General features: G+C 39.7%; 3 protein-coding genes and 1 long non-coding RNA gene across 4 annotated transcripts; 2 read left to right on the top strand and 2 right to left on the bottom strand.

The window, feature by feature from the left end:
* Positions 1 to 1226: 1226 nt before the first annotated feature.
* LOC116286893 (H(+)/Cl(-) exchange transporter 4) lies at positions 1227 to 10777 on the bottom strand. Its single transcript, XM_031693485.2, has 17 exons — positions 10005 to 10777; positions 9423 to 9629; positions 9059 to 9139; positions 8554 to 8736; positions 7926 to 8015; positions 7760 to 7815; positions 7267 to 7335; positions 6566 to 6716; positions 6008 to 6093; positions 5452 to 5576; positions 4871 to 4985; positions 4525 to 4620; positions 4172 to 4230; positions 3976 to 4083; positions 3611 to 3735; positions 3224 to 3318; positions 1227 to 2767 (listed from the first exon to the last, which is right to left on the bottom strand). The coding sequence occupies exons 1-17, from the start codon at positions 10662 to 10664 to the stop codon at positions 2677 to 2679; spliced, it is 2397 nt and encodes a 798-aa protein (XP_031549345.1). The 5' UTR covers positions 10665 to 10777; the 3' UTR covers positions 1227 to 2676.
* Positions 10778 to 14559: 3782 nt separating this feature from the next.
* Positions 14560 to 16515, bottom strand: LOC148913998 (uncharacterized). Its single transcript, XM_089038282.1, has 2 exons — positions 16418 to 16515; positions 14560 to 16151 (listed from the first exon to the last, which is right to left on the bottom strand). Exons 1-2 carry the CDS (start codon positions 16488 to 16490, stop codon positions 15391 to 15393), a joined length of 834 nt encoding a protein of 277 aa, XP_088894408.1. The 5' UTR covers positions 16491 to 16515; the 3' UTR covers positions 14560 to 15390.
* Positions 15636 to 16489, top strand: LOC116295865 (uncharacterized). The gene is made up of 2 exons (XR_004197055.2): positions 15636 to 15698; positions 15968 to 16489. It is a non-coding gene; the product is annotated as an uncharacterized LOC116295865 (long non-coding RNA).
* A 1459-nt stretch (positions 16516 to 17974) lies between the features above and the next one.
* Positions 17975 to 19643, top strand: LOC148913997 (uncharacterized). The gene is made up of 3 exons (XM_089025797.1): positions 17975 to 18440; positions 18569 to 19428; positions 19598 to 19643. Exons 1-3 carry the CDS (start codon positions 18402 to 18404, stop codon positions 19641 to 19643), a joined length of 945 nt encoding a protein of 314 aa, XP_088881923.1. The 5' UTR covers positions 17975 to 18401.
* Positions 19644 to 25454: the final 5811 nt, after the last annotated feature.

The raw sequence follows: 25454 nt of genomic DNA, 5'->3' as shown, positions 1-25454 counted from the left end.
TGCCATACCCCCGAGACATCCGCAGAGCTGAGGCGGCGTATGGACTTCGGACCTGACGGCGATTAAATCCTTCTGCCCTTGGGTGCACGAATTACGCAAGAAAATGTTCTAGCCGAAGCATCAGGGGAGAGACCAGCCGGCCCCCAGACCATATCGACTAATCCCTTGCATCTCTGCCACGCACGGAATCGGTTGAAAATAGAATGTTAAAAAGTCTAGTCTATTTGGTACATTGTTTTCACGGCTATTGTTATGCTGATTCACCTGGAACCGTGGTCCAGTGGGAAAATCTTGGGCTTCAATAACACTGAGTCAAGTCCGGTTTGGCGAAATTAGTACCTGGATGGGTGACCTGAAACTTAGGCTTACTTTGCTTTTCTGCAAGTAGATTATTTTTCCTTGCAACTTTCAATCGCTTATAATATTAATTTGATTTTGTTGGGAACTGGGCAAAAATTGAAAACTTCCGGGCATTTATTCCGTACGCAGCTGTGTATCATGGTGGACTGTTTTCTAAAACACAACAGAAGAAGTCGTTGTTTTTTTAAATGAACGTATTTAAAAGTATTCTTTTTTCTTCTTTAAATGACCGTATTTAAGACTATGCTTGACCATATTTAAAAGTATTCTTTATTCAAATGAGCGTATTTGTGAGTATCCTTTATTGAAATGACCGTATTTATGAGTATCCTTTTGTTCAAATGACCGTATTTAAGAGTATCCTTTTAATCAAATGACCGTTTTTTTCTCTCTTTACGATGTTTGAGCGCATATTTAAGATGATACTTTTTTTTTTTAAATACCATATTAGTAGGACGGTCGGTTAGCACTAGTTCACACGCTTCAAAAGGACGGTCGGTTAGCATAGTTCACACGATTCAAAAGGACGGTCGGTTACCACTAGTTCACACGCTTCAAAAGGACGGTCGGTTAACACTAGTTCACACGATTCAAAAGGACGGTCGGTTAACACTAGTTCACACGCTTCAAAAGGACGGTCGGTTAGCATAGTTCACATGCTTCAAAAGGACGGTCGGTTACCACTAGTTCACACGCTTCAAAAGGACGGTCGGTTAACACTAGTTCACACGCTTCAAAAGGACGGTCGGTTAACACTAGTTCACACGCTTCAAAAGGACGGTCGGTTAACACTAGTTCACACGCTTCAAAAGGACGGTCAATTACCACTAGTAAAACCATATTCATCAATAACAACTATACGAATATATTGTTTGTAAAAATATTTTAAATTATTTATTTTAATTTCCAACACAAATATATAGTACTTCTGTTGCAGGCTCGAATGCTAGGATGTAAATCATATTATGAATTGTCATATTGTCTAAAATTTTAACTTCTTTCTGAGAATATGGTATCTCTTTCTCCAGTGACTCAATTACTGGACAACTTTGGGTCCTTCAATTCGTCATTGACAAATTGACCCTTCTCAAAAAGAAGTACTTGGATGAGAAGCTAAGATATATACAAAAGGAATCCCACTTTTTATCGATGGAATTCGTAGCATTCCTTTTGTATTTCAATTCAAGACAATTTTGAGAATGGTCCATCGTACTGAATGAGCACAGTGGCGGATCCAGGGGGTCGAAGGGGTCCACGGAACCCCCCTTGTAGGTTTGATCTTTTAGGTAATAGAAATATGTCTTATATAAATTTTGCTTAAAAGTATCCACAAAGATAATGTTGAACACGAAATGATAGATATTTGCTGTTATAATGTTTAATTTACCTTTAAGTTCCGTTACTAGATATTAAATTAGGTGATTAGAGTCAATTTTTTTGTCAGACATCGACTAAAGAGAATTATACACAGTTTAAGAAACGGAACCCCCCTTTGAAAAATCCTGGATCCGCCACTGGAGCAAATATTGAAATAGCTTTAAAAACTCTTCACCCTTACATTTCCTGAATCTCACGTTAAAGTATGATATATCTCACTCTACCAAATTACTCGATTATGATTGGACAAGAGGAGTACAATTAAATCCCAACTTGTACTCTCTAGAATCCCATTTAAGTTGCTCATTTTTTTTTTAGTGTATTATAAACAAAAAATCGCACAATCTTCTCGTACGATTCGGAATTTATAGAGACTCATGATGTTTTCAAAGTTCTCAAATTGAACTCGTCCAATTTTGAAAACTTTCAAAACATTACTCGTACCTATAAATTCCGAATTCTACTCGAGATCGTGCGATTTCCTATACATATTAGAGACCTTTAGATCCGACGACGAGTACGAGAACGAGTACGATTGTTGAGCTTTTAAAGAGAGGCACTATCTTTTTGTAGTCGTGATCGTGTACGTAGATTGAAACTTTAGATTGTAAAAAATCGGAAATCGACTACGATTCAGTGTTAACCACGTGCACAGGATCAATTTTAAAACTCGTATTCGTACTCTATCTCGTACTCGTCGCTATTAGCCGCCAGAAACAGTTTTCATTTACCATGCTCAGTAGTTTGTTATATTTACTGCGCATAAGCAGTAGCTTTTTATTAAATCTACAAGGCATTCTAGTTTTAATGAATATCATTTTCCCACGAAAGATGGTCACAATGTTTGACAAAATGTACAAACATCTCCTTGAAATGAAACTCGATAGCCGCATGCATCGTGAATAATAGTGTGCACTCGAATGGCTTTCTGGGAAACTTTTAATGGAACAGGATGGACTCTGGATCCTGATTGGCTAACGTTGCTATGTGCCGCAAAACATCCTTCTTTGTGATGATTCCAAGCAAACGCCTACAAAGAAAAAATTTATCCTTTATTGTACCGTCATTCAAGATTTTTTTTTTTTTGCTTTTCCTCCATGGAGTCAAGGGTGAGTTAGCGGTAGAACATTTCCCTCACCTCTGGGGTCTCGAGTTGGATTCCTGGGCTCGACATCTCATGTGACAATACTTTGTTAGATCTCTCCCTTTATTTGAGTGGTTTTTTTTTACTCTAAACTCCAATACTCCATTTTACAGTTCCATTCAGTGACCACGAATAATAGTTCCTAGCTGAGGCTGGAGTTTCCGTGCATGATAAACTGTAGCTTTGCTATGCACGGAAACTCCAGCCTCGGCTAGGAACTATTATTCGTGATCACTGAGTGGAACTGTAAAAAGAGTAGTGTAATCTTTTACTTAGCCCTGCCATGACTCTAAGTTTTTTCAGGGTTTGATATAATTGATGTTTGGTTTTGGTCATAATTACCCGTTATGTGTGACCAAAGTTTGTCGAAGTCCAACTCTTCTAAAGAGCTCCACCACTGTTTCCATGGGCGTCTTATCAGTGATTTGAATCGGACTCTACAACAAAGCATTGGAAGTATTTTGAAATTAGCTAAGAAAAAACATTTAAGATATTTGCACTCTTCTTCAGAAGACCCAGTTCATAGGTACGCGTTGCTCTGTCAATGAAATTCCCATCATTGTGAGTTAGAATTTATTGATTGATGGAAGCCAAAAACTTAAATACTTTGGGACGAGTTGAGTTATGTAATTGTGATAATTTTATGGTAGAAGTAAGGAAAATATTAACATTGTTTTTAAGATGTGAATAAAATAGGTCACTGAAGGAAGAAGAGAAATTAATGCTTACCACGTCCAAGATATGTCGAAGTGAGAGATGTACAGCTTGACCTGGGGAACTGTATAGTGAAGAATGCTCTGTAAAGTAAACTTTGGATGCAGATACTATATCTTCATTTCTAATTCTCGCATGTTCTGCAATGAATAAATGAACAAACGAGTGAGTACTGAAGGAAGTAGAGTGAGGAAGAATGGAGGGAAGCAAGTAACGTAGGAAAGAAAGGAAGGAGGGAGGGAGAATGGGAGGAATAATAAAGGAAGTATAAAGGTTGAGAGGGAGGAAGGAGTAAGGAAGGAAGTACAAAGGGAGGAAGGGAGGGAGAAAAAACTAGAAGAAGTAACAGAGGGATACAAATACCTGACCATCATACTTACTTAATCCGATTCTCAAATCTTTATTGAGAACAAATCCAATCAGTCTTTGAGACTCTTGGTCCACTATAACTGGAAAACCACGGAAATGAGATTCCTCAATGAGTTGTTCTGAAATGAAGTGACAAATAGATTAAAACGCTATGTTCTTGATTGCGAGGAAATACTAACAAAAATAACAAAACTCTATTAAACCTACCAAGTTCACCAACTGTGTTTCCATCTTGTGTAATGCAAGTCAGTGGAGGGTCATTTTTCCTGAGAAAAATAATTGAAGAATAATAAGATTAATTCAAAAGTTTTTAGACATGAAGCCTGAATTGTCTAATTGCTTTAGTCTAAATCTACTAAAAGGGTCAAATAAATGGATACAAATGGGTCAAAAACATGAGTTAGGTGCAGTTATTTTGGTTTTCAAAATCGACACTTTCTGCTAATAGTGGTCTATCGCTGATAGACCACCTGTACATCAACCAAAGCACAGGATTTGTGATAGACCATAGGTAGACTGAACCATAGGTTTAGAGACAAAATAGACAAACCAAAACAGACCTTGGTCTCATGCAGTCAGCTGCAAGTGTAGTGTGCGTGAACTCCTCTTTGCTGTCTAAGAATGGGTATCCATTTAAATGAATATGACCATCATAGCTGTAGAATATTGTTAAGGTAAATCTGTCACAAGATTATAATCATTGAGGGCCATAAGCTCATCATTCTGTGACTGTTAGTGTCTCCCTCAATGCTGTCAATCAAACCTAATTAGTTGGTATCTTTCATATTTTTGACTGGTGGCAGCGAAAAACCAAATTTCTGTGTGCAGCTTGTAGCTACTGAGTTCCCATGTTTATAAAAAAGGTAGTAAAAGGAAATACTAGATTTTTTGATTCATAAAGGATACATTCCCTCTTTGATGAAGGCATCACCGACCCACTTGCTTATCATGACAGCAACCATCAAAGGTACAATGTATGACAGTCCTCCAGTCAGCTCAAACATTATTACAACAAGAGAGACTGAATTGACAGTGAAGAAAAAAATAATGTAAGAAACCAGTAAGTTGGTCAATTGGGAGAGAAAAAACAGCTGTACACTATAAAAATAAAGGATTACTTTTGACCTCTTCAAAGTCTGAATCCTTTTTTTTGGCCTCTAAACCACACCTTCAAGAGAGGCATTGTGATTCTACAGTCATTTAGAAGTCATTTTGACCCCTCAAGGACTCTACAACTCAAATTAATTCTTTTAGTGATCCTCTTAAGTGTAGTGTGACTCTTAGAAATATTCATTGACACTGGAAAAGTCAAATAAAAAAACTAGTACTATCAATGTGTATTTTGGCTCACTGTTGGAGTGAAAATGTCTCTAAAATGGGCTTTAAAAACAATGTCTTTTTTTAAAGATCTGAAATAACCCCTTGATCTAAAGAACACTGTTTTTACACTATTTCTAAATATCATTGAGTAACTAAACAATGCATACCAGTCATCCTAGTAACTCCTCCCAGTACAGCCGCTGCACCAACCATGGCATACAAACCAGGAGTAACACATGCATTGATAGATTTTCCACATGATGATGAAAAAATTAACCAGTCAGGATTTGAACTGAAAAAAAACCCACAAAATTAAATTACTGCATAATATAGAGCACTCTGCTAAATGTTGTGATTCTCCTAACACCTCTAGGTCATGTCTGCCAATCCCTAAGTGCTTTATGACTGCACACTGTCAGCACATTTGTGTGTTCTCTATTTCTTCAATAAGCCTAATGGAGTAATGACTTTGACTTGGATAAAATATCAGGGTGGGGCATTTTTGGACAAGTAATAAGACTATCCATGTTGCAAAGAAGCCCTGATATCCAATGAATTAAATCAAAATTGTCTGATCAATTCTTTATGGTTCTACAGTTTTCTTTAACAGAAAGGTGCAACAGGCATGGGAGAATATTGCATCCTTTCTCAACAGTGTTTTCTGTAAGGTATTGTGATGCTATAATCATTCAAAAATAATTTACTCAAAACCATTCTACGTACAATGCTAATCGTTCCATTCCAATACCAACAACTCTGCCAATACAAGCACCGATAGCCATGCTTGGTATGAACAAACCAGCTGGTACCTAAATGAAATTGTCAAAAAAAAACTTGTTTAAAGGTAGAGAAGAGTATACAGAAACAACAATTAATAGCTTTAGGGAAAGCGCAGGTGGTGTGCCAGTTAATGTGCCCCCTTTTGCTCTCTGTTGTAAGTGAGTAGAGTTGTTCATTGGTTCTCCTTCAAGTGTTTTTTTCTCCAGATTCAACACCAACTTCTAAATTCTAATTTGATCTATTGGCTGCCTTATCAAGTGTGTTGTGAAATCTGTTAGGCTTTCCGACCATGCTGGAGTTGTAAATCCCATGAGAGGATGCTATTTTCTCAAGACAGCCTTTGACTGTCAAGAAAAGCCTCTTTTTTGAAGTTCTGGATCCAAGGCAAGTACATACTGTACTACAATATTATTAACATATTGGCAGCGAACTAAGATTTTGTGGAGAGACAGAAAGAAAGAGTGACATCTTTTGATTGAGTTTTATATCGATATAGTTTACCTTGAGACCAAAAGTGAAAATAGTGATGAGCAACTTAAATGCTGCAGCAAGTAAGAGTTGCCAGATAGCAGTGACTACTCCATCCCCTGCTTCTGCTCCTGGGTAACGAGGGTCGTTGACATTGATTGTTTTGTTATTAGTGATGTATTCACTGTGAAAAGAACATTTCTTTTTTAATTTACGTTATTTCTTGGGACTACAAAGCATTTTGTATGAATACATGAAAAGTTTAAACCAATAGCTTGTTGAAGGGCATTTGAGGACACTATAGCATTATATAAAGAGCGCTCTGATTGGTCAATTAGCGTTTTATATAACTCAACATAGATCGTGAGGAAATGATGTTATTTGTTAGTTATTTTATAAAAGAGATAGAAAACTCCCCTTGCTTGTGCTATGTTGAGTTATGTTAACTCACGCAATTTCCTGCGTGCTTGCATGACTCAACCTAGCATATGCGCTCATTTTCTATCTCTTCATAAATTGTTATAGATGATAGCCCATGTACAGACAATCTTATCCCTCCACCCTACAGTGGAAAATGCACCCCCCTTCCCATTTCCCCCTGCTGCTGGAGAGGGGTAATAGCTTTAGGGACCTATCACTGGGGTCACTTATTTTCTTGCCAGAAAAGAATTAGGGGCAGCCAATGTAAATTTATCAGAGAAAATAAAAAAAGTGTTTCAAGGAAGGGTTCTTACCAAAGTTCAGACTTATCTTCTGGTCCACACTGTCTGAAAAGATTTTGTATCAACACACTACTGCTCTGCCTAGGAAAAGATATATTCAATAAACTAAGAATGAAATCACACAAAAACATACCATACAGAGAGGAGGGTCACATACGTGATTATAGACCTAACACTTTTATATAGCATACCCATAGTATATGATGGTGAACAGGAGAGATTTTCAAATAAATCCAGTGACTAAATACAGTGACTTGTGCAAGGGTAGATCCAGGGGGAGATATGGGTGGGTAGCCAACCCTATAGTGTGTTAAAATTTAAGAACAAAGAATAAGGTAACTCTAAAGAAGCTATTCCATGCTTTTGTGGTAATAGCAGTACCCCTTCTAAAAATTATCCTGTGTCCATCAATCTCTGTGTTGCATTACATCTACCCTTTTAAGAGTGATAAAAGATTAAAATGAGGTATGTATATCATATATAGTATTCATCTTAAGGATATTACCTTGTATATGGATTAGGAAATGCTAAGAAGGCTGTTACCACGGCTACCAACAATACCTTAAAATGTTAAATATGTGACTTTTTATGTTAAAAACGATAATAAACAGTATAAAGTCCAAGCTGAGTTAAGAAACTGTGGTAGCACACAAAATTAATTAATCTGTTACCTCAGCAATGGAAAACGCACCAAATCTGGAGTTCTTTCTTTTTCTGCACCACCATATATTGCCTTTAATGAATATGGCACCTATTATACCCTAAAACAATAATTTATTGCAGTGTTAGACATTCATGATCGTAATTTTAGTATATACTCAATTTAAGAATCCTCGTCAGGTTCAGAAACAAAGAACATAGAAGCTGAGACCGAAATGGCACATGGGAAGTATGTTAATTAGATGCATGCTGTGACCGTCGGCCCGTGGCATCATCCATTGTTTTTAATATGCCGTTGGCATTCTAAACCGACTGCATGGATGGCGCAAATAAAAAAATAATAATATAATTATGTCATTTCCCATTAGCCATTTCGGTCTCAGCTTCTATGTTCTATGTTTCTGAACCAGACAATGATTCTTCAATTGAGGGTATATTATGTATTATATTATTTATTATTAGTTTTGATTTTTAAAGCTGGCACTTTTTACTACTAGTAGGATCTAATAGCCTAGTAGTAGCTCATACAGTCAGAATGCAGCATTAGAACACTAGTTGGATTTGACTAAATTGATTATTTGATTGATGGTAGTCCATTCATTGGCTATAACTTATTAATATATTGAAGAATATACTTACTCCAACTGCTCCAAGAAAAACAAATGGTAAAAGCTCAAAGAGTTTCCAAGGGGTATCGTATTCAACATAGAACATGACAAGATTCCCAGTGCCATAAGGGTTCATGTACTTCAATGTAAAAGCTGCTATCATTGCACAGAAAAATGACCGCCATAGTGTCTTCATTGGAAAGTAATAGCTGACCTGAACAATGATGAAAATATACATGATTCACTCAGACTTAAATTCAAATATTTTATTTAACATATTTATATTTAACAATTACACCTACAGCCCCTTGTATACAAATCTATCCAAAGCAAATTAGAACCTCTGGTGTCCAGGAAATCAGTAGAGTAGTAAAAAAGAGTCAATGAATCTGTACCGGCTGACTGATTTGTTTGGGTAAAACATGATAATTTTTGAATGAAATGATTGGCCAGGAGCGTGGTACATAAAAAACAACCTAGCAAGAGAGAATTCCAAACAGACATTTTATTTTTTAGTATAAAGCAACATTGCTTACCTCTTCAAGACTAAATAAAACACCTCCAATAGGAGCTCCAAATGCGACTGATACACCAGCAGCTGCTGCAGCAGATAGCACCTTTAAAAAATAATCCATGTTTGCTATTATCTTTTTATATCTATAATTTCTACACGTACATGGTTCATACTTTAGCAACCTAAGCTTGGAATTTTTGTAGCAAAATATATTTCCATAAATTCGGCACTGAATGACTATTTTTCCCTTCTGTCAATCAAAACTGATCAGTTGGTGTCTTTTATATTTTTGACTTCCAGCTGTGAAAAACCAGCTTCCAATGTCAACTCTCAACTACAGAGCTCATGATATATTGAAAATTGCATTAAAAATAAACCAAACAAACCTCTCTTTTCTTGGCTTCATTTCTATGGTACTTTGCAAACACATAAGAGAAGAAGTTACCACAACAGCAAGCTACGTGGACAAGGGGACCCTCTTTGCCAAGACTAAGCCCTGCTGCTACTGCCAACATCATGGACATTGATTTTACCATGAGAGTCATTTTTCCAAGATAACCACGGATAATGAAACCACTTAGTATTGTTTTGATCTATGAAGAAAAATAATCATAAACTTGGTGTGAAACAGTAAGCGGAATTAGGAATTATGGCAGGTCTAGTGGTAATGCATTTACCTCTAATCTCTAGGGATTCCATCATAAATCACTTTTTTTTTGAGGTCGTTTTGAGGGGGTGGGTTACGTACCTCACCCCCACCTCAGCTCCAGGTCACTCATTTTTCCTGAATTAATCTACTGTACCCAACACATGTAGCCCACCAAATTATAAAAAAATACAATTTAGGGGACCCCTAAAGCAAAATGAGATGCCTGGGTTAATTAAATGCTGCTGAGGTGGGAGGGGTGGGGTAGGAAGGATTGGCTCTTACATAGCATTATATCAATCAATCAATCAATCAATCTTACCTCAGGAATACCACTGCCGCATGCATAAGGTGCAACCCATCGAACAAGGACCACAGCTAGACATGCAAACCCCAGTGATGACAGTACGTAAACAATGTAATTCAATACATACAACGACGCTGAGGAATTACTGTCGCCAGTAAAAATCTCACCCCAGGTTTTCCACTGTTTACAGTCATCATCACTACCATCAAAGGCAGTATCATCTGACCAGCAACAGCTTTCCTTATTAAACCAAAAATTCGCAGGACAAACTCCAATTTTCAGGTCGGACATCCAGCTTGATCCAATATCGATGACTCCAGCACACAGTCCAGCTGATAGTCCCACGAGAAAGACCACGAGCCAACCACCCCATGCATCATTTGCCTGCTTTATTCGCTCCCATATTGTCCCATGCTTCAATCGTTTCATGCGACGAAACCTCGTACGATCCCTTTGTCTATCCCTAACCCAGTCGATAGTATGGAAGTCATCGTACTGCGCTAAAATATCTGGTTCTTCCATGAAGGTATCGTTATAATCTTGAACCACGCGTAGGTTACTACCACGAACGATAGGAGCTTCATCGTATACTTCGACGTGATAGTTGTCTTGATGGGAAGCAGTGTCTTCGTCCGTGGAAACTTCAGAAGAAAAACGAACTCTACTCATATTCATTGTAGAGTTTTTGGACTGGCTACATGTGAACTATATCTCTCCCGATGTCATAGTGCCATCATAGTTAATGATATATATGTCATGTTCATGGTTTTCTTTCCGCTATCCGGAAAGCCGAAAATGTTTCCGAGAACTTCCGAACTCACTAAATCGAGATCCGAACGTCCCTCGGAAAGCGGTTTTTCATGATTTTGCGAGTGAAAAGCTGAGAAACAGCGATTTTTACCATTTTTCACTCATTGATAGTCCTCAAGAAACTTTCTCATGATTACAAACTGGTGGGCACCAAAGCTTTCAAAAAGTAAAGTAAGATGCAGTAAAATAAAATGTTAATGATCCGACGCGCGCGGGAGCCGGGAAAAACTTACCGATTAGACTTGGGCTACCTGTGTACTTCCGAAGCTGACCAACAAATACGCAGGCTCCGTCTCGACGGTGCCACCGTTGTTTGGGGTTAGTACTTCATGTAAGACCCCATGTAATGGCACTATTATGCATGGTTCTACACTGTATACATACACGATATAGGATATACTTATAACGTTACTTATATCACTGTATTCATGTGTATTCATGTGTATTCATGTGTATTCACTGCAATCATGTGTGTTCATGTGTATTCACTGCAATCATGTGTATTCACTGCAATCATGTGTATTCACTGTATTCATGTGTATTCATGTGTATTCACTGCAATCATGTGTATTCACTGTGATCATGTGTATTCATGTGTATTCACTGTATTCATGTGTATTCACTGTATTCATGTGTATTCACTGTTATCATGTGTATTCACTGTTATCATGTGTATTCACTGTGATCATGTGTGTTCACTGTGATCATGTGTATTCACTGTTATCATGTGTATTCACTGTGATCATGTGTATTCACTGTGATCATGTGTATTCATGTGTATTCACTGTATTCATGTGTATTCACTGTATTCATGTGTATTCACTGTATTCATGTGTATTCACTGTGATCATGTGTGTTCACTGTAATCATGTGTATTCACTGTAATCATGTGTGTTCACTGTAATCATGTGTATTCACTGTAATCATGTGTATTCACTGCAATCATGTGTGTTCACTGTATTAATGTGTGTTCACTGTCATCATGTGTATTCACTGCAATCATGTGTATTCACTGTAATCACGTGTATTCATGTGTATTCACTGTATTAATGTGTATTCACTGTATTAATGTGTATTCACTGTATTAATGTGTATTCACTGTGATCATGTGTATTCACTGTGATCATGTGTATTCACTGTCATCATGTGTATTCACTGCAATCATGTGTATTCACTGTATTCATGTGTATTCACTGTATTCATGTGTATTCACTGTAATCATGTGTGTTCATGTGTATTCACTGCAATCATGTGTATTCACTGGAATCATGTGTATTCACTGTTATCATGTGTATTCATGTGTATTCACTGCAATCATGTGTATTCACTGTTATCAAGTGTATTCACTGTTATCAAGTGTATTCACTGTTATCATGTGTATTCACTGTGATCATGTGTATTCACTGTTATCATGTGTATTCACTGTAATCACTGCAATCATGTGTATTCACTGTTATCAAGTGTGTTCACTGTGATCATGTGTGTTCACTGTAATCACTGCAATCATGTGTATTCACTGTTATCATGTGTATTCACTGTTATCATGTGTATTCACTGTTATCATGTGTATTCACTTTAATCACGTGTATTCACTGTTATCATGTGTATTCATGTGTATTCACTGCAATCATGTGTATTCACTGTATTAATGTGTGTTCACTGTTATCATGTGTGTTCATGTGTATTCACTGTATTCATGTGTATTCACTGTTATCATGTGTGTTCACTGTCATCATGTGTATTCACTGTTATCATGTGTATTCACTGTGATCATGTGTATTCACTGTGATCATGTGTATTCACTGTAATCATGTGTGTTCACTGTTATCATGTGTGTTCATGTGTATTCACTGTATTCATGTGTATTCACTGTGATCATGTGTGTTCACTGTAATCATGTGTGTTCACTGTAATCATGTGTATTCACTGTAATCATGTGTATTCACTGTAATCATGTGTTTTCACTGTATTAATGTGTGTTCACTGTCATCATGTGTATTCACTGTAATCATGTGTATTCACTGTAATCACGTGTATTCATGTGTATTCACTGTATTCATGTGTATTCACTGTATTAATGTGTATTCACTGTGATCATGTGTATTCACTGTCATCATGTGTATTCACTGTCATCATGTGTATTCACTGAAATCATGTGTATTCACTGTATTCATGTGTGTTCACTGTATTCATGTGTATTCACTGTAATCATGTGTGTTCATGTGTATTCACTGCAATCATGTGTATTCACTGCAATCATGTGTATTCACTGTATTCATGTGTATTCATGTGTATTCACTGCAATCATGTGTATTCACTGTATTCATGTGTATTCATGTGTATTCACTGCAATCATGTGTATTCATGTGTATTCATGTGTATTCACTGCAATCATGTGTATTCACTGTATTCATGTGTATTCACTGTAATCATGTGTGTTCATGTGTGTTCACTGTGATCATGTGTATTCACTGTTATCATGTGTATTCATGTGTATTCACTGCAATCATGTGTATTCACTGTTATCAAGTGTATTCACTGTTATCATGTGTATTCACTGTGATCATGTGTATTCACTGTTATCATGTGTATTCACTGTAATCATGTGTATTCACTGTTATCATGTGTATTCACTGTAATCATGTGTGTTCACTGTGATCATGTGTATTCACTGTTATCAATGCAATCATGTGTATTCACTGCGATCAAGTGTATTCACTGTAATCATGTGTGTTCACTGTGATCATGTGTATTCATGTGTATTCACTGCAATCATTTGTATTCACTGTATTCATGTGTATTCACTGTGATCATGTGTATTCACTGTGATCATGTGTATTCACTGTAATCATGTGTGTTCACTGTGATCATGTGTATTCACTGTGATCATGTGTATTCACTGTAATCATGTGTGTTCACTGTGATCATGTGTATTCACTGTTATCAATGCAATCATGTGTATTCACTGTGATCAAGTGTATTCACTGTCATCATGTGTATTCACTGTATTCATGTGTGTTCACTGCAATCATGTGTATTCACTGTATTCATGTGTATTCACTGTAATCATGTGTGTTCATGTGTATTCACTGTGATCATGTGTATTCACTGTTATCAATGCAATCATGTGTATTCACTGTTATCATGCGTGTTCACTGTTATCATGTGTATTTTCTATAGTTTAAAACGATTTTCAAATTTAGTAGAGGAGGAAGATTTTCGGAAAAAACGTGCGGAAACTGAAAAATCCCTCCTTTTATAGCCTTATATCTTTTAACCAATACGGTGACCCCCTTCTCTTTTTTCATTATACCATAACAATGAACTTAAAATAACAGAATTAAAAACAAAAAAAATCATAGAATAATTTTGAAGATTCAGTACTACATTAAACTTGAACTTGAGTGCTTTGGCTTCTCAGTGCTTGCGAAATCCGCGAAACAAAATTTCCACATATTACTTATTTTATATTATATTATTATGTTATATTTTTTGCCTAACAAGCGGCAGTTATTTTTTTCTCACCTTGCATTGCAATTTCATATTTTTGTTACAGCATAAAAATCCAATTTTAATTTTCATGAAAACGCTTCATTTTTCATTTTTCGCTAGTCTAGCAGTGCAATCCTGAATACTGAACTTCGCAGAGAAAATTTCAAGCTTTTTGATTTCTTGTCACAAATGTTTGAGTTGTGGTCGGTTGCAACGCGACAAATAAACAATTAACATTGCGAGAGAAAAAAACATGTGTAAACAGCAGTTTTAGGGCAACATTGAAGGGAAATTTTCTTTTATTTTAAAATGACTTTTGAAAATTATAAGACAATAGAAAAAATTAAGAGAATAAAAGGGACAGCGATAATAGAGGTATGAAACGTCGTTATGCAAAGTGTTTGGCTGTCTCCTTTCTTAGTAAAAGTATACCACCAAACTTCAAGTATATTTGGAGTTATAAAACCATTGAAATGTCCTAAGTTTTTGCTTATTGTTTGTATGTTGTAAATTACGACAAAGTTACGAGCATGCGCAGTGCGTTTTCACCCGTTTTGTAGGTTGATTTCATCGTAATTTCACCGTACAGTATTTATTAACAAGATATTTTTTACAAACAGCAACGTTCAATAACATAATAGCAACTATTAAAATGATGATTATGTTTAACTTTCGTAGATTGATAAATAGAGTGCAAACAATAGAGTACAACACTATAAGTGTGTAACATAAATACCACTAAATACTGCTACATTATGCTAATCCTATTGTTTTCTATTGTTTGATTAGCACTAATTACTCACTAAATAGTGCGAAGCGTTGCACACTTTTAGTCTTTGTACTCTATAACCGTTAAACTTTAGTAATACTAAATAGCACAATTTCATGCAAATTCCATTGTTTTCTATTGTTTAATTAGCAATATTTTGTACTACTTAGTAATTAGTGTTTCACAGATTAATTGTTTGCACTCCATATTCTTAATTATCCACAAAGTACCTATATTTCTCCTTTTCGATAAAATGTCTAATCATTATTAATCATTATTATCTCAGCGCGCCCATTAATATCCTCTATTTATTCAATTTAAATGTCTTGCTTAATGTTCACCATGACCACCGGATTTTCCCATGATGACCATTTGCTTCGCTTCGATCTGCTTCAACTTTCCTTGAATTTCGCTAGTTTTCTTTGAACGCACGGGTAGTTTAGTTTCCTCACAAATTGTGGACTGCGTAACATGGTTGTACAATTGGGTAATGTTTCCTACTGAAAGTGGTACCAAACAGGACAGGATAGCTTTCATTATAGTGAAAAGCATACATGTTTCATATTCTGACCACACGGAAGAAGTCGGTTTGCTTCCTTTCTCTAATAGGTAATCAGCACTCCGCATCTTCTTGAATGGTGAGGGGTTTGATCTTTTTCTTTTCGTAACTGGACTATGCGAAACATCGTAAGGCCTAGTGCATTCTCCATACACATTTTTGCAGTTTTTGCAATAGCAATGTTCTCCGCATGGTTTCTTGTTTTTGAAGCAAGGACACTTTGTTTTTCGTGTTGTATTGTTGCATGCGATGTATTCTTTAGATTCTTTATATTCTGCGCTTTCGCCGCACCTGCAGGACATCTGTGCCTTTTCTGTGTCTGTGCTTATTTCATCCTTGTTTTGACAGCCTCTACATCTGCAGCTGTTGCAGCAGGACAATCCCTCCATCACACAAGGACATTTCCGGCCAGCTCGCGCAGCGTCAGTGTCAGTGTCGAATGGTATGCAAGACGACACACTTTGCCCTTTCTTATTTCTTCCACAAGAACAGGTTTTTCTTTGACCGTTCGAAGCGGCCTCATTGGCATTTTCTGTAAAGATAAAATAAAATAAGATAAAAGATAAAATAACAATGAAACATTTGTTATCCAAACTTCGTATGACTGTATTTCAAAAGACTATATTTCGATCAATTCACGAATCACGCGCTTTTTTTCCCGTGAATTAAAACTGAATATATCAAAAAATGCATGAATGAGAACTTATGATATCTCGAATCATGCACTCGCGGATTTAAGTCAAATAACAGATCACGTAAAACCCCTTCCAGTCCCTGATATGATATCGTTTAAATTACCTTCATCGTTGTTCAGCAATGAAGTAGCGTCGTAATGACCTGGACCATAGGCATTAAAGGACATGCATAGCATCTCTGTCACGATCTGCTGTTTGGGTACAAAGGGAATATATGGTAATCCAGGAGTAGTATAGGGGATGGGGGTTCCAGCGCAACGACCACCGGAGGATTACCCGTCTAAAGTACCCCCCTCGATTCGTACCGCGATTACCCGCATCCCGAGTTTATGTAAAATATGTTAGTCTATATATGGAGTGCGAAGATTGTAAAGAGTTTGTTTATGATTTCTGTGTAAAGTGCTTGAAACCCAAGTTTGTACCTACTAAGCCAAATAAGTATATTTGTTGTGGTAAGAAAATGCAAATAGAAGATGACACGTCAGCACAGTGTTACGAGTGTGGTAAGAATATTCGTAATGCCGTACCAAATGCTACCAAAGAGCAGTATTATGCTAATGGAGGTCGTAAGAAAACGCCATATAAGAGAATAAAATACTTCAGGGACTGGATGAGTCATATCCAAGGTTATCGACCGATATATTTAGACAACGAAGTAAAGAAGAAAATCATAGACCATTTAGAAGAGCCAACCCCACAAAGTCTACGGAAAACGTTGAAAAAATTAAAGCTAGGGAAATATTACAAAGCTATTCCCTATCTTTTGTCTGAAATTACCGGTAAGTCTATTCCCGAGGTTTCTGATATGACAAAAGCCGAGTGGATGTTTTGTCGGCTGGATAAGAATATTCCTTATTACCCTGACGTAATCTACGAAATATTCCATGAAATAGACCCCAACCACCCCCTGTTAGGATGGATTCCAAGGCGATCGACATAATAATGATAACAGCTTTGACCGTGGGTTTTTTACTTTCACGTGGCGGAAGTGGCGTGCCTAGGAAGAACAATGAGTTGTTCACGTGTAAAACAATAGACAACATTCCGATCATGCCCCTTCGCCTTAACAACCAGCAAGTTTGAAAGTAGACTCGATATTCACTTTTAAAATCGCTGGTTGTTAAGGCGCTCAGGAATGTGCCGACGTCAATGATAGCTTCAGACATTTGATTACGCATATGACCCAGACAGCCGGCGTTCAATATGTAAATAGAATCCTGTTTTGCTCTTTTCAAAGCAGATGTTTACTGAGCAAGCTTTCTTTGAAGCTCTTCTTTTGCCTCCTGGTAGATCTTTTTGCGAGATTCCTCGGAAAGATCTTTTACGACTGTTTTTTTATTCCTTATGTCCGACTTTAATTTCTCGTACTTTTCCTCTTCGGCTAAGATAAGCGAGAATTCTACGTCGTCTATCTTTCTGTCACGCAAAGCCTTTGAGACAAGATCGGTAATAGTATTTACTTTAGCCCTTGACAGAGCTATTGTCGTGTCATGCTTGGATATTTTGCTTGACAACTGTTTCATAATGCCCGTAGCAACAGCCGAGATAATACCACAGGCTGCCCCAACGCCGGCCAAAGGAACTCCAACGATTATTCCCGGCCCAGTAAGCGAAGTAGCAACGCCGGAGCCCGTTAACACAACGGATATGGGTCCTGAAGTTATCGCAATCTTATGTAGCGTACTCCGGGCTCTAACGTACTTTTTTCTAACTTTTTCATAGTGTTTTGTTTGCCCTTCCAAGTAAGCCAGGATTAAGTTCGCTTTATTCAGACGAAAGTTTTCAGCGTTTAATTCGTTAGGTTCCTTAGGAAGTTCAGGATAAAGTGGAGGCGCTGATGGTATAACATCCATTATATATACTAATGTACGACGCTTTTGGGAATGATATTGAGGAGCAGCCACATCACGACAACCGGGATTACTGGAACTGGAGGGCCTTTAGGAAGATGTTTCCGCATGCAGACCCTAGTAAGTTCGAAAGGAGACCCGATGGGATTTACTATAACGGCTCTAGGATGTACAGCAACGAGGATTTGAAACCTACGCTGGTCGATCAGATAGACAATCAACTGAAGAATTCTGGTTATGTTAAACCCACACCAACACATCCAAAACCCGTGCAAGGTTGGTCAAAGGAATTATTGCTTGGTGCCGGTACTTATCCGATACCCGCGGTTTCATTTGATGGACATCCAAGTTTGGATTTGACATTGAACATGCGGATCTCTAACAACCATTCCTTTTCGTTAAAGGTGCGAGATATCTTCAAAGACGTACCCATTAATCATACCACCGCTAAGGAATCTCATGAATGGTTAAGTGGTCCTAACATGCGTTATTGGCCGCAGCAACTAAACTTTGCGGTTTGGTGTGCCACCAGCGGCTGCGGTGTAAGTGCAAAGTTGATGAAGAATTCGATATTTATGTTTCACTTCCACTTTACCGTCCGAAGAATACTGCATGAGATGGGTGTTATTGCGCTGCCGGGAGATGCCACGTTTTATCCAAGAGATAATAAATACAACGTTCCTGCTTACGACCGACTTTGTAAGGAGTTTGATGTTGTAGGGAAGGATTTTAGATGCACTGTCGGTGCTAACAATGGCTTGGGGCATATTTGGGCTTATTGGGGGATTGGTGGGCACGAGCTAAGCAACAGGGAAGTTCATGCGTTGAATCTACGATGGAACACTGGGTATCACAAAGAAACTCACGACAGTAGCACCTTCTTTGAACCAAATGCTAAGACCACTAAGGAAGTTAGAGACGGACCTCTGTTCAAAGACGAGGGTGGTAAGTATGCAGGGGTCAATCCACTGATTATTAAGATTACCAACGACGAGCAAACGAAGCAATATCTTAATTTCATACCCCCAGAAGGTAAAGGACTAACCAAAGCCGGCCTTGCCCGTTTGAACCGCAGCATAGAAGCTTACGTGTATTCCATCCTTGGAGCTCAGGTAAACACCCGATCGAGTATAGTGGGGAATACCGGCGCCGCAGAAGAGACGCGAGCCGAAGCCTTGATCTTATTCGAAAGTTCGATCTTGGAGGGCGACATTAGCAAGGGCGTACAGCGTTACCAACTAGCTATACAAAATTCTAAGGCGAGGTTGGACTATGCCGTAGCCCCGGGTTGTTGGTTAATGCCTAGTAATTTATCTATAAATACTGGTTCTGTAGTAGGATACAACAACAAACTTCAACGAGCTACTAAGGATATGAAGTTTGGGGTGAATGACGTGAACTCTGACACTCTTAGAAGGCACTTTGTTGAACAGCCTAAAAAAGTGCACCATACGCGACCACCTAAGAAAGTGCAGCTAACAAAAGAAGTATACCGAGCGCCTAAAAAAGGAGAGGAATATGACCATAACTTACTAAAAGCCGGCCTAGCAGTCGTGGGTGTTGGTCTGAGTTATTATATATGGCGATGAACAACCCCTACGTAGCTGGAGTAGATTGTGTCTATACGACTTACACAGGCGAGAAAAAATACACCCAGGCGGCTTGGGTTGATGTCACGGGCATGTCTGTAGACTTGAACTACTCGGGAAAGAAGTTAATCCTTTGTAGTATTTGCATTGGCACGAGCAGCCATGCCAACGTGGGCTTTAGGTTTCTAGATGAGAATGGAGTATTACGGCCCATGCGTGCGAAGACGAACAACAGGGAGCCTGTACATTTCTCCGTAGAACCACCGACGAATAGCGCTGAGAATCTTACGACTTGGACTTTTCATATGGTTACCGACTGTCATGGAAAGGTAAAGCTACAAATACGCGTAGACGACAGTGGGAGCGTTTGCGTGAATAGCATAGAGGATCAAAGAGATCAGCCTTATAACCACGCAACCATCAGCACTCTTACGGTGCTTAGCCTTTAAATATATGAATCCACATCGGAAGGAAACCCATTACGTTTATCACTTGAAGGATGAAACTTACGATGATCGCGCCTGGTGCGACGTCGGAATGTGGGTTGAAGTTGGTGGTCTTGCATTGATTATTTGTAGCATTAACGCTGTCCAAGCGTATGCCTGTATTATAGGATTTAGGCTGATTGACGAGAATAATGAACCTTTAACGCCCCTTAGAACGTTAACTAATGTTCGGAGGCCTACTCATTTTACGGTGCAACCATATCCATTTAGCGGCGAGTCGTTTCACGCGGTCACGTTTCAAATGGTGGTTAATTGTAAGTATGCTAAGTTACAGATTTACCCCGACGGTAAAGGTAGTAGTGGTGTGGCCTACATAAATAGCATGGACGGGCGCGCCAATAACCCTAATGATGCTTACAATCATAGAACCATTAGCACCATGACTGCCATACCGCTAGTTCCGCATTACCAAGGCGGGGCTAATACTATCTTTACTTATCCCAAGTCGAGGATGCCTCGGGCACCCGACGACGATAAGCCTGACATAATATACAAGGACAAGATTAACCCTTCATCTTCTTCAGGAGTACCACTCCAATAGCGACGACCAAGATCCAAATGTTGTTGCCCACGAACTTCAACAGTTCGCCGCCGGCCCTAAGTGCCAAGGAAACAACCGAACCCAGCAGCCCAGGAAGACCGGCTGCCATCTTTTTTCCCAAGCCCGTTAGTCCATTGCCTAATTTCTTTACGCCCGCGCCTGTAGCCTTAAGCGCGGATAGGATAACTCCTACTACGCTCGAAATAGCGACCGCAAATGCCAGCGGAACGCCATACTTCAAAAGGGCTCTTTTTACCTTTTCCTTGGTGGTAAGCCCCAGCTCTTTTTCCAGGTTTTCCTTTTGAGCCCGCAATTCCGCAAGGCGTATTTCAAGGGCCTCCACTTCCTTTTGAGCTGCTTCCCTTTCTTCCTCGGTACGAGTTTGGTCCTCGATTACTTCTTGCTGCCGCTCTATTTGCCCCTCCAGGTCTTCGATAGCCTGATCTCTTTGCCGGATTTGCTCCTCTTTAGTGTTGATTTCGGCAACCAACTGCCGCCGTTCCTCCAAAGAGCCGGATATGGTGATATGCAAGTTTTTAGCTTCCTCTTTTGTCAGGTCTAGCTCCTGTAAGGCGAGGTCGAAAGCCCTTTGGACTTGGTCTCTATCGCGTAGGGCATTGTCTCTTTGTCCTCTAATTTCTATTATTCTTTGGGTTTTGTCATCAACTTCTCTCTTTTGAGCATCGAGAAGTAGTCGGTTTTGCCTCATGTATTCTGCCTCCCTTTCTTCCAACGTTTCTTGTAGCCCCTCGACGCGTTTTTCTAGCGCAACCCGTTCATTTAGGGTTTCCAACCTTTCTAACGCACTCCGGGTAGCCACTTGGAAGCCCCTTAATCTTGCCACGTTAACCTTGACCGAGCCATTTTCGTCGAAGAGGATTTGTGGTTTGGTCCAGCGGTTTTTGTCGGGATATCTCATGTCTCTGACGCTTATGAGGACTTTGTTTCCGCGTTCTGTGAGCCTTACGTCGTCAGCATCGAAACGGGAATAGCGCTGCGTTAGCTCTTGCGTTGCCCACTCTACGGTTTCCCGCGCGGTTGCCTCAGGCTGCTCTATGTTTTGAAGCTCCAAGTACTCAGGGACGGGGCTGCCGTGGTTTTTTGATTGCCACATGCGATTCAAGGCTGCCTTGAAGCTTTTCCACCTACTACCGTACATGTTTTCTAGAGCCATGTCGTAGATTAGGGGGTCGGTTTCCGCGCCTTTAGTCCATGCGTCGTATTCTTCGTCGTTAATGTCGACTTGACCTTCTTCGGTAAGGGGATCGAAATCCGTTCCTTCTACTTCCATTATATATGATAAGCTCAAAGTTAAACCCCAACGTATTACCTAAGCAGGTTGGCGGACTGAAAGCAGAACGCACCTTTCACCGGGTTACCTTTACCCCCAGCAGCGCTAAGCCAGGGGAAACCCTGTACGTAGGCGTGCCCCGCCTAACGGATAACCTAGTGTTGGTTCCTGGCACCCTAGCGCCAAGGTTTAACCTAGCAATACAGCCAGATACCGCAGACGCGCGTCACGTTGTCAACGACCTTGGCCGCAACATTGTCTCAAAGATGCGGGTGAAGTTCGCAGGGGAATCCTTGCTGGACTTAAACAGGTATGATTTGTATACAACGTACAAAGACTTATGGTTGACCGCATTTGACCGCGCGCAAAGGATAGAGCAGGGAATCGCCAGTGCCGCCATACGCAAGGTAAGGAGCGCAACCTCTGGCGCCTCAGGAGAAGACGAAATAAAGACGGCTTATGGCACTAAATATGTCGTTCCATTAGATTTCGAAGTTATCACGAACCACGGTGCATACTACCCAAGGCAGCTAAGCGAACTACAGTTCGAAGTAACCCTAGCAGACACTACGAACATCCTACAGGGAAAGGACGTAAGTTCCTCAGCCGTCCACCCATACTCCGTTACTAACTTAGAGCTGCAGTATGAAACGGTATACAGCGAAGACTTAGCACGTAGCGCCGGTATGGAATACAGCGCCGGGAAGGCTTTCCTTTACGATCACGTCGTGATGTACAAGACGTTCAGCTTTACAAATAACGTCGAAGAGGTCATCAACCAAAGCATTAACCTTCCCAGGCGCAGCCTTACAGGGATAATGTTGCTGTTCGCAAAGACATACACGGCAGGATTGCGTGACTCCGAGGCATTCTTTAATCCTAACATTACCAACGTAGGTGTTAGCATCAACGGAGTGCCTAATAAGGTTTACTCACAAGGGATAAAGCCTGAGGACATGTACCGGGAAGTCGCGCGTAAGTTTGGTGACCAAATTGGCCCAAAGGAATTCTTTAAGGATAAGTATGCGCTGTGGATCGACATGCGCACGACGAACGACGAAGACCTACATGGACAGGGTTTACGCCTGGTAAATACCCAGGACGGCATTACGTTGGAGATCAAGCGCACCAAAGACGCCAGCGACGCTACTAAGATCAACGCATATATCTTCGTAGTCTCAGACGCGCAACTGAGTGTAGAAATGAATCAGCTAAAAAGCGTTGCCTACTAGGCTCGCGTTCCTTGAGCCAAGCGAAAGGATAAAAAATATTCCTTACGTATATAATGCTTCGCGTATTTCAAAACAACGAAACCAAACTGCAATGCATAGTGCAAGGCGAAACTTTGTACTTCAAAGCAAAGGAGGTGGCTTTGGCGTTGGGCTATGAGCGCCCTAGAGATGCAATTAGAGCACACGTATCTGAGAAATACCAGAAAAAATGGGTTGATCTACAAGGGGCTGCGAATCACCGCTCCCCTACTACGCAACCACATTCCGTGTTTATATCCGAACCTGGTTTGTACGAACTGATATTTAGCTCCAAACTACCCAAAGCTGTGGAGTTTCGTGATTGGGTCTTTGAGGAAGTCCTACCCGCGCTAAGGAAAACGGGTAAATATGCAATAGAAAGGCGGTTTGGCGGCCCAAACAAGTTAGTATTCAAGATCGAAAATGAAGCCGACCTACACGCGAAGGTCGTCGACTACACACGTAGGTTTTACCCCGATTTCATCATAGCGCCGGGTCTTGGCGAACTTCAAGATTCAGACAGCAAGCGAATAACCTGCTGGCGGAAAGGTTACCAAGCCGGCCAGCCAGACCTTTTAATCCTTAACGCCCACAAGAAATACCGCGGGTTGTGCATTGAGTTAAAGACCCCAAAGGGAAACGGCGTATTATCCGCGAAGCAATCTAATAAAATCTCGCAGCTTGACGTAAATGGTTACCTAACGATGGTTAGCAACGATTACGACATCATCTGCCGTGCCCTGATGGATTACGCGGATGGCATTCGTATTCCCTGTAAGGGCTGTGTAAAGCGGTTTAAGTCCTACGCCACTTTGAAAACGCACCTAAAGATATTCCATAGGTATAATGAAGCTCAGCTTGACTCACTGGCGTGATCTTGTCCACGGTAAAGCATACGAAATAAAAAATTACGTCGTCTTCGAAGACATCGACCGTTTACGGTTAGTCCTCAAAGACTTAGAAGGCAAGGAATATTCCCTTTGGGCGCCGGATTGCGTGCGGTACGTAATTCAGGGTGAGGAATTCACCCACTTACGCAGCTATGGTAAGGTAAATGGCCGATGGAAGTTTGACATTGAAAGAACAGTCACTCCATCTCCTCTTTGTAGTTAAGCGCGTCTGCTAAAGTCCGCTGCGCTTTAGGATCCGCGGAGCACCAATGCCCCACAAAGGATCCTTCGGAGAATACCCTGTCACAATGAAGGCAGGTGTATTTTTTACGCGGTTTGGGTATCGGGGGCATAATGCAGTCGGCAGGTAGTTCGCAAGTAATACAGTCCATATATTGAAAGGGTAATTAGGAATCCTCCAAAGAATGCGGCTGCGTAGGCTAGCATATATCAAAGAGCGTCTAATATTGTTGACGTTTAGGTTAATCTTTGTTAAGGCTGCTCAGGGTCTATTTTAAATAGCGTCTAATATTGTTGACGTTTAGGTTAATCTTTGTTAAGGCAGTTGAAGATATGTTCTTCTTCTCTGACGCAACCACAGGCATTACATTCCTGCCTCCAATACTCTCTTTTAGTCCACTGAACTCCTTCCATATGTTCGAAGGAAGGGAAAGTACGTATTATCGTCTTATGGTAATCTATACGATTCCTTAAATAATCCTCTTTATGAGGACAGCGACTCATCAAATCCGCACATTGGTAACAATCCACGCCTTCCAAGTCGTAAGCGCGGGAAAGAAACTTATACTTCGCTTCGTGCGTCTTTCTGTGCGTCTGAAGACGTTGACGACTACTAAGTATCTTATTGCAGAAACTACACTGCCTGCTTTGTTCACAAACTCCTCTCTTTAAATGTTGCTGTATCCCTGAAGGGAATTCCTTATTACAGCCCTTGCAAAGTATGCAAATACGCTTGTCTTGATGTTGTTGCATCTTTTGAAAAGTACTGAATTCTTTACCACAATCCTTACAAAATTTACGCAATTCCTTCGTACAAACTCCATTACGAACGTGGTATTGTAGTCTTTGCTTGGTGCTGAACTTCTTCTTACACGACGAGCAGTCCATATATACTTAACAATATCTTAACCTCCATTTGACGTCTTAACAATTATTTAACCTAGACCCTAACATTTTGAGGTGCTCTTTAAAATAGACCCTGA

This window comes from Actinia tenebrosa, unplaced genomic scaffold (assembly GCF_029948245.1).
Source record: "Actinia tenebrosa isolate PJP-AT-01 unplaced genomic scaffold, QUT_ActTen_1.0 PGA_scaffold0__85_contigs__length_37466705, whole genome shotgun sequence".
In the NCBI taxonomy this organism is placed as follows: Eukaryota; Metazoa; Cnidaria; class Anthozoa; order Actiniaria; family Actiniidae; genus Actinia; species Actinia tenebrosa.
This window is presented reverse-complemented; position numbering and strand designations above follow the sequence as displayed.